The 15,146-nt window shown below is 36.4% G+C and overlaps 1 protein-coding gene across 2 annotated transcripts in view; it reads left to right on the forward strand.

The window, feature by feature from the left end:
• The window catches only part of LOC108708470 (fibroblast growth factor 14), a 348,798-nt gene that overhangs the window by 227,335 nt on the left and 106,317 nt on the right, over positions 1-15,146 (forward strand). For both annotated transcript variants that reach the window (XM_018247216.2, XM_018247217.2), the window contains exons 2-3: positions 2,440-2,550; positions 13,451-13,554. In XM_018247216.2, coding sequence (XP_018102705.1) covers positions 2,440-2,550; positions 13,451-13,554 — 215 coding nt within the window. The remainder of the gene's footprint in view (positions 1-2,439; positions 2,551-13,450; positions 13,555-15,146) is intronic.

Raw genomic sequence — 15,146 nt, forward strand, 5'->3', positions numbered from 1 at the left:
TACATCGCTGGGGGCAAACTCATATGCCTCATAAACTTCTCAGCAACAGCTGTGTTTGGTTACTTCTAGCAAGCCTTTCAGTCTAACAGTAGCCCTCATTTTACTACCAATGGAAAATCTTCTAAAGAAACTGGGGCTCATTTAATAACGCAGCACAGCGCTAAAAAGAGCGCAGTGGCCTGATATTTGCCCAGCGCATGCGAGTATTTAATAATGTAGCGCACGATACCTTAACAGTGCGATTTGTGCGCTAATGTAGACACAGACAGGTGCGACGTGTGAAACTGCTTATCAGCTGTCGCAGTGCTTATAATAAATTGTGCACACAGGAAGATACTGCAAAGGTAAGGATTAGTTGTGCTCATGTATGAATGCGCTGCTTTAATTAGTTGCGTCACATATTGCGCATATTGCGTTCACTTAGACGCATCTGCATTTGTTTCTGTGCTAATATTTGTTTGGTTGCAAAGGTGTTTAGCCTACCTGATACCCTTAAAGGAACCTTGGTCAATATAAACATGTTGGGTGGAAGGCGTGGTTAATATGCACTTTACAGGGGTTGTTCATCTTTGAGTTAACTTTGAGTTAACAAACATCCCCACCAACAGCAGCACCATTGTATTTGCCAGAACCCAGTTTAGCAGTGTGGTTCTGCACACATATATAAAATTCTCTTTTAAGCAACATGAAACGCAAAAATGTGAATATACTAGCGCAGCTGGGCAGGAATGCGCATTTTGAAGAGCGTTACTATTACGCCACGAAGAGGCAGTCGTAAAAATTGTGGTGCTGTTGCCCGGGTGCAGTTTTGCACATATACAGACGCAAATCTGCGACGGCTGCAGTGCAAGCGCATTGTAGCCACGCCCACAGCCACGCCCCTAACAACCACGGCATCGTTTGCGACATAAATGCCCAATCTTTTGCGCAATGCGCATAAACAAAACCATCGCAAAAGCTCTGTGTTATGCGCAATATCACGCAAATATATTAGCGATCATGCTCGTGATGGCGCAGACAATCTTTTGCGTCCACTTATGCGCTGCTTTAATAAATGAGCCCCAGTGTATCTAAATGTACCTTACTATTTGGTAACACCTATAAATATGTGTCTAGGGTTGTGCATTCCCTTATTCCTACATCCCACACATGCACATAATGAGTGAGCTTGGGAAATTGCTCATTATGCACATCATGGCCCTCTGCACTGGAAGCAAGGAATTAGGAAAGAAAAGGAATTAGACATTGTTTTCCCATCTAGAATGTGGGCTCTTGTTAGCCTGGACCTCCACTCACTGGGGGACATTATATATATATATATATATATATATATACATTCAAAGCATGCAGACTGATTCCTGAGTAAGAGCCTCAGGCAATAATTGGACAATTACTAACTCTCCATCACCTCCCCCCCTTATATTTTGAGAATCTGACCCAGGTAATGTTTATGTATGGAAATGTCCCAGATTCTAAAAACTAACCAATGGAAGAGACTTGTTACATTTGCCAATGAAGAGAGCAATTCCCAGTTAATGTACGCATACTGAAAGATATATTTAGTGAAATAATGATGCCCTTTATTCATGCCATCAATAGCGGTCAAGGTTGCATTGTGCCGGCTTAGAACAAGTCCCTTATGACACTTTGCAGTAGCTGAGTGTCCCTGGATGGTAGCAACTATGTCAATGAAACAGAAAAATATAGTTGCATAGTGCTGAATGCAAAAATGATGGAATCAAGCCAGTGCTGCTAAGATTTTTGTTATTGGTCTTACTGCTAGTTGTGTTTAGAAATATTGATTGCTGTTGTACCATATAATTTGGTAATGGCAGATAGCTTCAGAAAAGGGCATTTATTCACATATTTCTAGGGTTAGCTATAAAACACAACCAGTATGTGTAATTTGTGTATGTGTCTAGTTTCCACAAGGATGTTCAAAAATAGTCTACTAGTAATTGTGTTTGGAAAGACCATACTGAGATTTGTGTGTCTGACCTACTGTGGTTTTTTTTTAACTAAAACCAATATTTTACCTTTAAAACTCAACATACATGTATGTCATATTTATGTTAATCAATTATAAGTCCTGCATAGAAATGTTACATTTGAAGCCTAAGAATTCCAACAAGCTTTCTACAAGTCTTTCTGCTGTGTTTGAGGCTTTAAAACAATTGTCTTAATTGCATTCCTCTTGTCTTTTTCCTGTCCTGTTAAGTAATAACACCAGGACACCGCACCTTTGTCTTTTGTCTACACAAAACTAGTATAGTCAGGATTTTTGCACACTTACATCTTACACTTTCTCATTTGTACCGAAGATGGAAAACACACAGAGAGGGAGACTAGCTATGCACTTTAATTCAAAAGTTAGAGATAGGCCAATGTTTGACGGCGGCCAAGTTTTGACGCTAATGGCAAAATATAACTGTTTTTCAGATCCCCAGCTCAAGGGCATAGTGACCAGGTTATATTGCAGGCAAGGATATTACTTGCAAATGCACCCAGATGGGACTCTTGATGGAACAAAGGACGACAGCAGCAATTCTAGTGAGTATGAAAGTTAAATCTGATTTTGTTGTTGTACAGCAGCATTATGACTTCAAAATATGAATTCGATTTATTTAATGTGTTACAAAATAGTATGCACTTCCATTCTTTATTCATGTACAGAAAAATACATTGCATGTATGTTATTGGTCATACTCAAGTATGTGCCAAGTTTGCATTAGTGCATGTTTTTTTGGTTTGTGCTAAGTCTGGCTTGGTGTCTTTATGAGTATGTAAACATATCCAGACCCTGCATTGCCATTATAGCTGAATAAAAAGGGTAATACATGCTTGTAGAAGAAACTTTTATCATAGCCAGAACCATGCATGTAAATTTTTGTTTATAACTCAGGGATATTAAACCTGCAGCCCTCCAGCACATAATTGATTAAATGCATCTTTTAGTATCACCAGATAGCTGAAGGGAGTTGTAGTTCTTTAGCAGCTAGAGGGCTGCAGTTTGAAATATTCCCTTATATCAACAATTTTTTTCAAAGTAAGGCCACAAGGTCCCTGTGGCAGTAGATCGACACAGTAACATTATCTAAGATGTTGCCAATGCTCCCATCCCTTTGGCTACATGAACATGGGTCTTCTACCTTTAGAATTATCTTTATAAAAGCATAATTGTCATCCTCTGTGGCAGGCATAAAACACAGTGTGCACAAAAGGCATGTCATTGAAATGGAAAATTGTGCATTATACAAAGTGTAGGATTCAGCATTACACAGAAACACTTCCATTATAGCTCTTTATTCCTTAGACTCACAACAAGAATTAGCATGCATAGAGCAAGTTAGGTAGGAACTAAAACTACACCGACTTCCCCCATAAACCTCCAAAACCCGTAAAGCTTTGAATATTGCCATTCAATATATTAAGCCAGCATTAGCTGAAAATGCCAGTGGCACTAGATACTGTAAATTGTGAGACTTCACAGTTTGAGTGAAACCCTAAATTTAAATATAATGTTATTTTAACCATAATTATTACTTGTTAATTAAAATGCCAGTCCGATATATTAATATCCTCTCCTCACTACTTTATATGGAAAAGGGCTTCAAATCAAAAGCTTGCCCATGGATTTAGTGATAATATGAACGTACAGCTTGTCTTTCTTAGGTAAGATTTTCATAAACTAGAATGTCATAGTTATTGTCAGCTCCTGTACTACCCCCCCCCCCCAGTAAAAGATTGAATACAACCGCTTAAAGTTGTTGAATTAGTTTTTAGACAAATTTGTACATATTTGAACACAGGAAATGCTTTCTAAAAAGAGCCAGTTCATTAAATCAATTTTATGGGAGTCAGGAATACATTGTTAGTAACTGTAATCAAGTTTAAACTGCTTGAAATCCATCAGGATTCCTCATTTCAAATCTGCCTTAAATTTCCACAAGAAAACATGAAAACACGTACTGTACATTAATCATTTGTGCATAAAAATGCGTGTTGATTTGTTTGCCATCAGCAAATCTAGAATTAAATTATGGCCATAAAATAAAAAATGATATAAAAATAATATATATATATATATATATATATATATCTTAAAGGATTTTGTGAAATATGCAAATGACAAACCCAATCTGGGTGTTTTCAAACATCTTTATGCCCCAAGGCCCAGCTCAGGACTAATCCAAACGAATGGGAGTTGTATGGAGAGACATGCCTGCATGTTTCAGTATAAATTGTTCTACCTTTAGAAAAATGTACACCAGTGACACAAAAAACATGAAGCAACTTATCAGGAAATACAGGTTGCTTAAATCATGGAAATCTTTTACAGGTACATGTTTTGATGGGTTTTTTTTTTACATGGGCTTGAGTCTAGACCAGCAGTGCCAGTGCAACAGCTACTGTATGTAATTATGCAGAGAGTGCAAAATCTTGGCAAGACATTGCAGTGTTGTACCCTTTATATGCATTGATCTGGACCTGAATTATATCATGTCATATAAAGAATTCATAGAGCTCTAAAAATTATAAAACTCCCTAGGAGTACCTATAGGCCTCCAGTTGCAAAGCACTGCTAAAGGGGATTCCCTTTTTGTTTTTTATTTAAAGGTAATTTCAACTTGGTCACCAAAACAGTTGGCAGCATCATGACACTGCTGCTGCCAACCAAGAACATAATGAATATATAATACACAAGAGCCATGAATATCCTGTAAATTGTATCCTTATAAAAGGTGCTTAGTGATGTTATTGATTATAATTGGGGCTTATTGATGATTTCTGTCCCCCATGTTGCAAAATATGCAATTGGTCTTCCTGCCTTGTGCTTTTATATGGTCATGAAACACCTCAGTAACTTATAATATCCTTATATTTTACAATAGGGGGTATTTTATTCACTATATATATATATATATATATATATATATATATATATATATATATATATATATATATATAGATATATATATATATATATATATATATATAGATATATATATATATATATATTCATCATTAGAAGAATTGGAAAATGTATTTCTTTTCTGCTAAAACACTGCTGTATTGTATCAGTCTACATGCTATATTTCCCTGCTTTGACAATTTTATTGGCAAATTTATGTAGTTGTAAATATAAACAGTTTACACATATTAACTGCCTTCATTCATCTCTCTAAATTCATTCTCATAAGTAGTTATAATGATAGTGTGTAGACTGCAGACTGTTGTGTACAAAATAAATTGAGTAAGCGGGTTCCCTGCTGAGTCTACTTTTATTTTACCATAAAATACAGTTATTAGTGTGGCGTTCTGTAAAAACATGACAATAGTTCAGCTGTATGCAAGCTCACACTTTTAGATATGTCATTCCAGGAAGTCTTTGATATGGAAAGTCATAGAAAGACCTTGTCTGTTTGGATATTCTTTTCACAACCACTTGAAAGTGAAATCCCAGAGGCTAAAATTAAAATTCAGAGCATTGCATTCACATTAAGCTCTAGTCTTGTATAGTTTTAGCATTTCCAACTCACAGTTTCTAATGTAACACAAAAGATAGTGTATATACAAACAGAAGAGCTATGTTTTCTTTATATTTTTTTTAATATATGCCCAGAATCTAGTGGCAGGTATGTTACAGTGACACAGGTATCATATTTATCAAGCTGGATAAGGTGGATGGATCATTCTGCAATGTGGAAGGTTACTAAAAACATTAAAGCTCAGTAGAATTGTTTTGCCATCAATAAGGATTTATGGTAACTTATATAACATTAAGGGGCAGATTTATCAAGGGTCAAATTGAAAATTAGAATTTCGATTTTTTTTTTTATGACCAAAACTGTCAAATTCGACTAGGGAATTGTTAAAATCCGATTAGTGTTTTTTTGAAAATTCAATTACTCTGGTGCTTTAAGAACTTGAATTTGACTATCCCCCACCTAAAACCTACAGAATAGTCAATGGGAGACGTCTGTGATCAATTTGGAGTTGTTTACACCCATCCTGACATTCAAGTTTATTTTGGAGAAAAAAAACTTGAATCGAGTTTTAGAAATCGAGTTTTCAGGTCAGTCCTATTCACCCGGGTTTAAGAAATTCAATCTTTTTAATAAATTTGAGGTCGAATTTCAAGTTCATGGGCGTTTATGGGAGTTTTTAAAAACTCACATAAATTCAAAATTCTTCCTTTGATAAATGTGGCTCTCAGTATAAGGTATAGTTATGGGAACTATTATCAGGAATTCTATCCTCCAGAAATCTCCTAAATTTTAAAATGTTTTATTTTATTTTTTTCTTTAATGGTAAAACAGAATTTGCATTTATTTTTAACGAAAGTAGCCTGAATGAATGTTTAAAGCAATATAATCCTATTGGGTTTTTTATTGTTAAAATGTTTTTTAATGTTCCATTTCAAAGTCATTGAGAATTAAAACACCAGCACCCCTTTAATTTGTTTAATTCAAATAGGTTTAATTTAAATAATCTGTACTTGAGGATGGTAGTAGCTTGCAACTTGGATTAAACTAACTGGACATAATGTCTGTTCCCTGGAAAATTCAGACACTTTTCAAAACTGAATTATATATATTATATGACTAAGCATTTCCAGCTTGGAATGTGGAGTCAACAACAAATGCAGACTGTATTCCCTTGAGTATGGCATATGGATAGGAATATAGGTTAATTAAGAAATAGAAAAAGATGTCTTTGCCTGCTGCTTTTGCTTCCCTAGTAAGTCATAATGATTGTAATCAATAACATGTGTGTTATTTCAGTATATTCAGTGATTATAAAGGATATATATATATATATATATATATATATATATATATATATATATATATACAGTATATATATATATATGATGTTGATAAATAATCTATATATGATGATGAGACACTTTGTGTTTGGATGATATTACTAACTTCTATAACAATTAGGATGCTGCTTGTAAATCCCTTGGAAGTTTAAGTATAAGTGTAATAAAGTTACTGACTTGAATACCCCAAGGCCCCCACCACATAATTATTATTATAGTGATTATAATCACCATTATAGTCACATACTGTACTAAATATAGGTCATTGCCGAAAAATCAAATGATCCCATTATTCCTTTTTTTCAGCTCAAGCACCAAGTGGTAACTAGATTTAAATTCTGTAAAATTGCTAACACTGACAATAACAGCTAATATATTTTTCCTTTATAACATAACCTTTTGCTGACTGCCTGGCAAATCTGATAAAGACCCTGGTGATAGTTGAAGAGACTGGGAAACATAGAACACACCTGTGTAATGTCTCCACCTAATGGGAATTAAGAGATATGACTTTGTAGAGTCTCCTTGAAATTAAATATATACATCAATATAAACTATAACAATAAACTTTAAGTGGAATTAGGTATTTGATAGGTATCTACTACCCTTATGCACATCTCTAACACATCTACCTTCTTGTAGAAACATACCAATTGCAATGTAAAATTAATATTAATAAACTTAATATTAAAGGCACAATTCTACCCATGCATAGTTCTTCCCTAAAAGCTCTCGCATAGCAGGAACTAAACATTGACCGTTCTTTTAAATCCTACAATAAGATGATATTTCGGCCAGTATCGTCTCAATGATTGCATACTCACTGCTCAAGATATTTTCGAAACTTGAGATCTGTGACTCTATGATGCCATTCTTGACATTTGCTTTGGTCATTTGTGCAGTTTTATGCATGACACATTAGTTGTGTTTTAGGCATCACCTCCATACCAAACTCTGATTCTCTACATCAGACATCCTCAACCAGTGGCTTGTGAGCCACATGTTGCTCACCAATCCCTTGAAATTAGCTCCTAGTGACCGCAAATCTTATCTTATTCTTATTTTTGAATTCCTGGTTTAGAGACACATTTTGGTAGCATCTAGCATATACTTCCAAACAGAGCCTCCTGTAGGCTGCCAGTCTACATAGGGGCTACCAAATGGCCCACCAGCACTTATTTTACACCACTGAGAAACCTTTTTTTATGCTTGTGTTGCTTCCCAACTCTTTTTAGACCTGAATATTGCTCACCGGTAAAAAAAGGTTGGGGACCCCTGCTCTACATGGAGTTTGTACAAAATAGCTGCTGGGATAAATTTTAGAAGGTCTGTTGCCTCCCCTCCCAGGGTCACAAGTCAAGGCTTTCCTTTGTTCTCCCAAAATAGTGTCTGCTTTGCTAAAAAACCCTTACTTCCCCAATCCCATGGCAGTCAAGTAGATTCCTCCATAGCCCCTGACACCAGTGAGATACCAGAAACTATAGAAGGACAATTGAACATAGTGGTCTGTTACTACCTGCAGATAAAGATACAACAAAGCTTTAATTAACTAGTTATGTTGCCAGAATAAAATGCCTGTGCATTATCTGAAAAATACTGCAACACTTGGGGGCAGATTTATTTAAGTGTGAAATTACAGCTCACCACATAAAAACTCACCCACCTTCTATTCTTTCTTATGCAATTTTTAAATGCCTATTTATCATATGATGAATCCTAACTTTCACCCATTGATAAATATACTTCTAAAACACCTGTAATATTCTTTAGGAAGGAAAGACAGTACCTGTTTTGCTTGTTTCTACAGTATATCTATCATCAATTAGAAAGCAAATTGCCTCCTGAATTCCTTATCTGCAGGGCAGCAATTAAAGGGGGGAGGCTGGCAGGGATAACAAGAAAAACTTTTAACAATGCAAATAAGAATGACACTCTTTTATGGTTTTAGGCAGGGGACATATGCCTGTAGCTCAGATATATAAAATGGAAGTTTCTCAGTGGTAAAGTATATTGCAGACAGGGAAAGAAGAATGATGCAGAATGTTAGCTATACTTGGAAAAATAGATTTATTACCTTATTTGTGCAAACACATGAAAGCTGGTGTAACCTGTTATATTTCAGGCAAACTTAATTTTTACTGACACAAAGCCATGGTTTGTAGGGGGGTTGACTAAAATTTTAATTTTTCTCATTTTTATTTATAAGAAACCACAAACAAACTAATTTCCAATCCAGAATGCAAGTAAAGTTCTTTATTTCTGACTAAATGACTGTATATTTAATTCCACTTAGTACCAAACACTGCACTCCAGAGACTTTTATACAATTTCAATAACTTTATAGGTTAATATATAAAGTTGTTGGAAAGTTATAGTCCCTGGAGTAATTTAAATTATAAATATAAATGTGTGTATTAGAAATCATCACTGAGCTCTATGACTATAGGAACAAGGCTATAGACTGAGTGGTCGTGAGACTCAAAGAAGACTTCTTATTAGGGTTGCCACCTGTCTGGCTTTGACCTGGACAGCCCAATTTTGAAGGAGCTGTCTGACTTCCTGCCTGGTTTGTACCTGTTGGAAACTCCCAAAGGTCACTGCCCTGTCCCTGACATCACCGTCCTGCCCCCTAAATATCACTGAATCGCCCCCTGACACAGGTCTGTCCCCTTTGTCTGGATTTGGTTGCAGGCAAAGGTGGCAACCTTACTTCTAATATCTTTAAGTTTTACAACAGCATGAATAATAATGAACTAGTAATCAAAAAAATTTTAATTTTTTAAAATTATTTCCTTTTTCACGATAATTATCTTGTACTTGATTCTGAGATCTAATAAGTATGGAGATCAAAATTTCATAAAGACCCCTTTTCAGGGAAATCCCAGGTCCCAAGCATTCTGAATAAGAAGTTCCATTCCTGTAATTACGACTATAGAAGAACTTAACGGGGTGCACATTCACCTGGTAAATCTAGTCAATGCATATACAGTAGTAACCATTTAGGGCAGGGGCACACGAAGATACTGGGGGAGATTAGTCGCCCATCGACAAATCACTTCTTCGCTGTGGCGACTAATCTCTCTGAACTGCCTCCCTGCCGGCTAGAATCTAAATTGCCGGCGGGATGGCATTCGAAACGATTCATTTTCCGAAGTTGCCTGAAGTTTCCTTTGTAGGCAACTTCGGGCGACTTCAGAAAACGCAGTGCTCCAAATGCCATCCCACCTGCGATTTAGATTCTAGCCGGCGGGAAGGCTTTTCAGCGAGATTAGTTGCCCGAAGAAGAGCCGATTTGTCACTGGGACGACTAAATCTCCCCGAATCTTAGTGTGTGCCCTTACCCTTATATTGACTATGAACTGACCTAGTAGCCTTTGTTTGGAGAGTTTACATTTCACAAGATTGTGTCACTGATTAATTCTGTTGACATTTGTACATGAAAGGCTTAATAAAAAAAAAGTGTTGTAAAAATCAATTGCCAGAACCACTGTTTAAACCACAAATTCTCATAGCCAGCTCCTAGCCTTTATAAATCGGAGAAGCAATCACATATTAACATGTAACAAGCATGACAAACTTACTTCGTAAAATTACGACTTAAGAACCTTTACAAGTATGTACACACGTTTTCCATTTACTAGAATAGACTTTGACAAGGCCATTGAGGTGGAATATAGTTGTTTAAATGCCTGTGTAATTAGTTAATGCACTTTGAAAGAAAGGTATACAGTAACTTTAGCATGTGGAGTTCTGCACTATTTTACAATGCACATGGTTATAAATACATGGTTAACTTCATTTTTTAGGTGTATAACTTATGTAAAAATTTATTTTTATAAATATGCCCCTTAAAGTTATTCCCACTTGTAAGATGATTTTACATTGGCCACAATCATATTATCCAGTCCAGTGTGTTCAATGTGTGGAGACACAAGTTGCATTTGGGCAGTAACCCATGACAAATCGAATGTTTTTTTTTTGCTTGCAGCTGGCTAAAATATTCTAGTGACTGATTGGTTACTATGAGTTACTGCCCAGGCACACAATTGCCATGTATTGATATATGAGCCACTATAATCTCAAAGATGATATTCCTAATTCACAATTTTCTATTTAATAAATATAAATATTTAGCTCTGCCTGGTAAAAACAATAGCTCATTTGCTAAACAGACTCTGCTTTCTATGTCGACATGTCTTTTCTGAAGCGAAGATTCTCAGTCTATTGCTTTTTACCTGTTCTCTTCAATTTCTGCACAAATTAATGTAGCTGATTAGGTTACACTGAAGTGAAAGATAAACTAAGAAATAAAGAAATAAAAAATACACACAAAATCAAATGTGATTCTGATATGCAACAAAAAAATCAGCCTTAAGTAAAGTGCAATAAGTATGTGTTCTATATCTATATGTTCTATATCTATGAATTGATGCACTGCATGCTTTTTAGTCTAATGCAAATGGAGCATCCCCTTCTACAACTGTGTATGCATATTAAAATGGAGACTATATCCCTGGGGTGGTATTTCCCAGGCTTCCCCTCTCTCATCTTGCCAGGCAGAAAAGCACAGGAGGAATTTGCATGATTATGCTTATTATTTCTTAGCAGTTGCCTTCAGAACAACTTTGATTAATCAATGTTATGTTAAGCCACCCTTACAAAAATAAAGGATTCCTTCACATTTTGCCAGATGAAAAAAAATCCATTTTCACTCTAATTTAAAGATGCTTGATGAACATGTTCATATTCTAAAACATTTTCTGAAAAGTGCAAGATTTAAATTCTAATTTTCAGTATTTTAAATACAATGTGTCTTTGATGTATAGATCCTGTAATGTACAGAAATCTATTTGTTCCATTATTCTGTAATATTTGGATAGAATTTACTTTTTGATGTTCCTTGCAAACTGACACAAAAAATACATGTTGTCTTGCCTTAGATTACCGTATATACTCGTGTATAAGCCGACCCGTGTATAAGCCGAGGTACCTAATTTACCTAAGAAAACTGGAAAAATGTATTGACTCGTGTATAAGCCTAGGGGCCCCATGTCAGATTTCAAAATGTGAATGTGTAAATGTGTAATCATGTTTTATGGCATAGAAATCTATCTAAAACTATTTAAAAGAGCCTCCCCATAATTCCATCAGCAGGAACATGACACTGCAAAAATATGCTTACCCTGAGAAGGATCAGTGTGGGCCAGGTTATAAATAGGACACAGTTCTCTAGCACAGACGCATAGTGATGCCACTGCTGATCCGACGGGGTGAAAACATCAAAATCCCTCATAAAATGGCTGGAGAAATGTTCCCCTTTACACCCAGCACCCTGCGAGCCCTGCAGAGACAGAGGGAGCTCTGTCTTGTCCCGCAGAGCTTTGACTTCCAGCCCAGCAGTGCGACCCCCTGTGTCCTTCCCAGCCGGCGCCGCTACCCACGTGGCGGCCATGGGCGCCGCCATTTTGGGAGCGAACGCCGGCAGGGAAGGACGCGCCGCCCGGAGCTCCTGGACCTGCTCCGGGCGGCGATCGTGACAGTCAGTCACAGACAGTCCTGCTGGGGCCGCGGAAGGACCGTATCTACGTATGACCCGCGTATAAGCCGAGGTTGAGTTTTTCAGCACATTTTGGGTGCTGAAAAACTCGGCTTATACGCGAGTATATACGGTAGCACTTGATTAAGATTCAGTGTCCAGCATATGAACCTACATAGCATGCACAGCAGTTTAAGCACACACCCTGTACAGTTTTTCACCCCTTTGTGCTCTTGTTTCCCCTTTCAGTTAACGTTTAGTATGGTATAGAATGGTTAATTCTAAGCAACTTTTCTGTTGTCCTTAATTTCTTTCTTTATATATAGTTATTTAATTATTATGCCTTCTTCTTCTGACTCTCAAGCTTTCTTATGGGTGTCATTGACCCCACCTAAAAACAAATGCCCTGTAACGCTACACATTTATGGTTATTGCTACTTTCTATTTAGGGCCTCTTTGATTTATATTCCAGTCTTTTTAAAATCACCGCATTGTTGCTAGGATAATTTGGACCCTAGCAACCAGATAGCCAAACTTGCAAACTGGAGAGTTGCTGAATGCAAAGCTAAATAACTCAAAAACCACAAATAGTAAAAAATGAAATGATTGTCTCAGAAGCTTACTCTTTACATCATACTAAAAGTTAATTCAATGGTGAACAGCCCCTTTAACCCTTTAAGATAAATAAATGCCTGGCTGTAAACTTCATTGGTCTTTGAACATTAAACACATTTTAAAACAAAAATAGTTTTTCATTTGATTAAGTAATAGCAGTTTTACTCACTCGAATACCAGGCACTGGCACTTGCACTCCATAATCTGACAACGGCAATGTTTAACCGCATAGATTATTTTACGAGGTGATGTTTAGCAAAATGTCACACTTGGTTTCACTTTTTTCTAAATATGTTTTATCATTCTTGTGCATTCTACAACAGAAGACTACACTCACTAATTTGCCATGTCATTAACTGTGTATATACTGCACATCAACCCTTCATTCTCATGGGCAATGTTGGACTGCATTAAAGGCTTTAATTGCTTTGAGCTGAGAGCAACTTACACCATTTGATTTATTTTTGCAGCATTATTCAACCTCATACCTGTGGGTCTTCGTGTTGTTGCAATCCAAGGAGTGAAGACAGGGTTGTATATAGCAATGAATGGAGAAGGGTACCTCTACACATCAGTGAGTACACAATTTCCTAGACAACTAATGTAAATATTGTAATCCACAGCCACTGTCAATTATTTACTGCAATAATGTTATGGCATTGGGTATCATACCTACAAGAGTTTTGCTGTCATTTTAGCATGTCCTCCATAATTAAGGGACAGAAAGCACTCAATAGTATGCCTATTTTGGACTCTCTGTCCCCTTGGAATGTCCAAAGTTATTGCAAATCTTTGAACAGAATCTGAATGGTCCTAACATTAGACCATAATGTCTTCCCTCACTCAGGAAGCTGTGGTATAGTCAAGTCAAGAAGGATGTATAACGTATAATATAATTATATGATCATGCCTGTTTGACACTTTCTTCCCATTTTTAGAGCATGTTTTGAAAGAGCACCTTTAAGGTTGCGGAAGGGTGCAAAGTGCACAATACAGCCAAAAAACAGGCACAAGCTGCAATGTTTGTCACTGTTTAGACCTTCCCCACCATGTGTTGCTGGATATGTGGAGTAAAAGGACCTGTGCTTTGCAGATAACTGCATTGTTGCTTGATTTTGGCAGCACTGTATTCATGAAGGGAGACACATGAACATCACCAACCCTAGTCCCTAACGGCCAAGACTAAGGGGGGTGGAATATGTTCTCCTTAGTGCGCTTGCAATTTAACATTTATACATGCTGTTAATTAATGTTGATGATGCTTTTAATTAACAAGTACTTAGAACTTAGCCCTCTGTTCAGTACTGGTCCACTTAAATGTAGTAAATAAAATGAATAGTATGGATAAGCCGACTTACTCTAAATATCTGTCTAAAGGACAAGTGTGGAGGTCATTGTTGCAAGCTACTAGCAAGAACAAAAAGGATTACATTTTATCAAATGGCTGATAGGTGTTTTAAACAGAATATTGGCAACTGGATATGTTTTCAGCTGATATTATTATTATAGCTGTTTTTGCTTAAAAAAGAATAAAATTATCTAGTCATGCCATCATTGACGTCTGCACTTCCAAAAAATACAATCTATCTAGACAATCTATTACAACAAAATTGCAAATGGAACTCTATGTAAGAGGTGTTGACAAAGCACTACTGTTTGCTAATAAAAACAAATGCAAACAAATATGTTGTAGGCAATTAAAAAGGACATCATTGTATTTTTCTTAACTGGGAAATGATCTGCCAGCTAATACATACTCTGCCCTAAAACTGACGATGACCTTATTTTATATAGTAATGATTCTCACCCTCTCATGTTGGGAATGAGTCGCGCCAACCTAGACTCGTAAACAAGCCGTTTCTAAACAGTGAGCATTCCTGTTGCTATTGTTTCCCACACAGTCTACAGGTTGAACAGAGAGAACAGTGAAAAAACAGCCACTTTGAATTATATTGTCTGGGTCAATATAAAATGACACAGTACAGGTTTTACATTGAACAGTAAATCATTTATTTCAGGGCTTCTATTTTCTGATCTTTGCCTTTTTCAAAACTACCTACTGCAATTGAGGATATAACTCATCTAGTGGCCTGAAGTAAAGTAGAATATTTGTCCTTTGATATGACAACCTTGCTGAGGTTATGTTCTGAGAAACAGATGATCATT

This window comes from Xenopus laevis, chromosome 2L (genome assembly GCF_017654675.1).
Source record: "Xenopus laevis strain J_2021 chromosome 2L, Xenopus_laevis_v10.1, whole genome shotgun sequence".
Lineage (NCBI taxonomy): Eukaryota > Metazoa > Chordata > Amphibia > Anura > Pipidae > Xenopus > Xenopus laevis.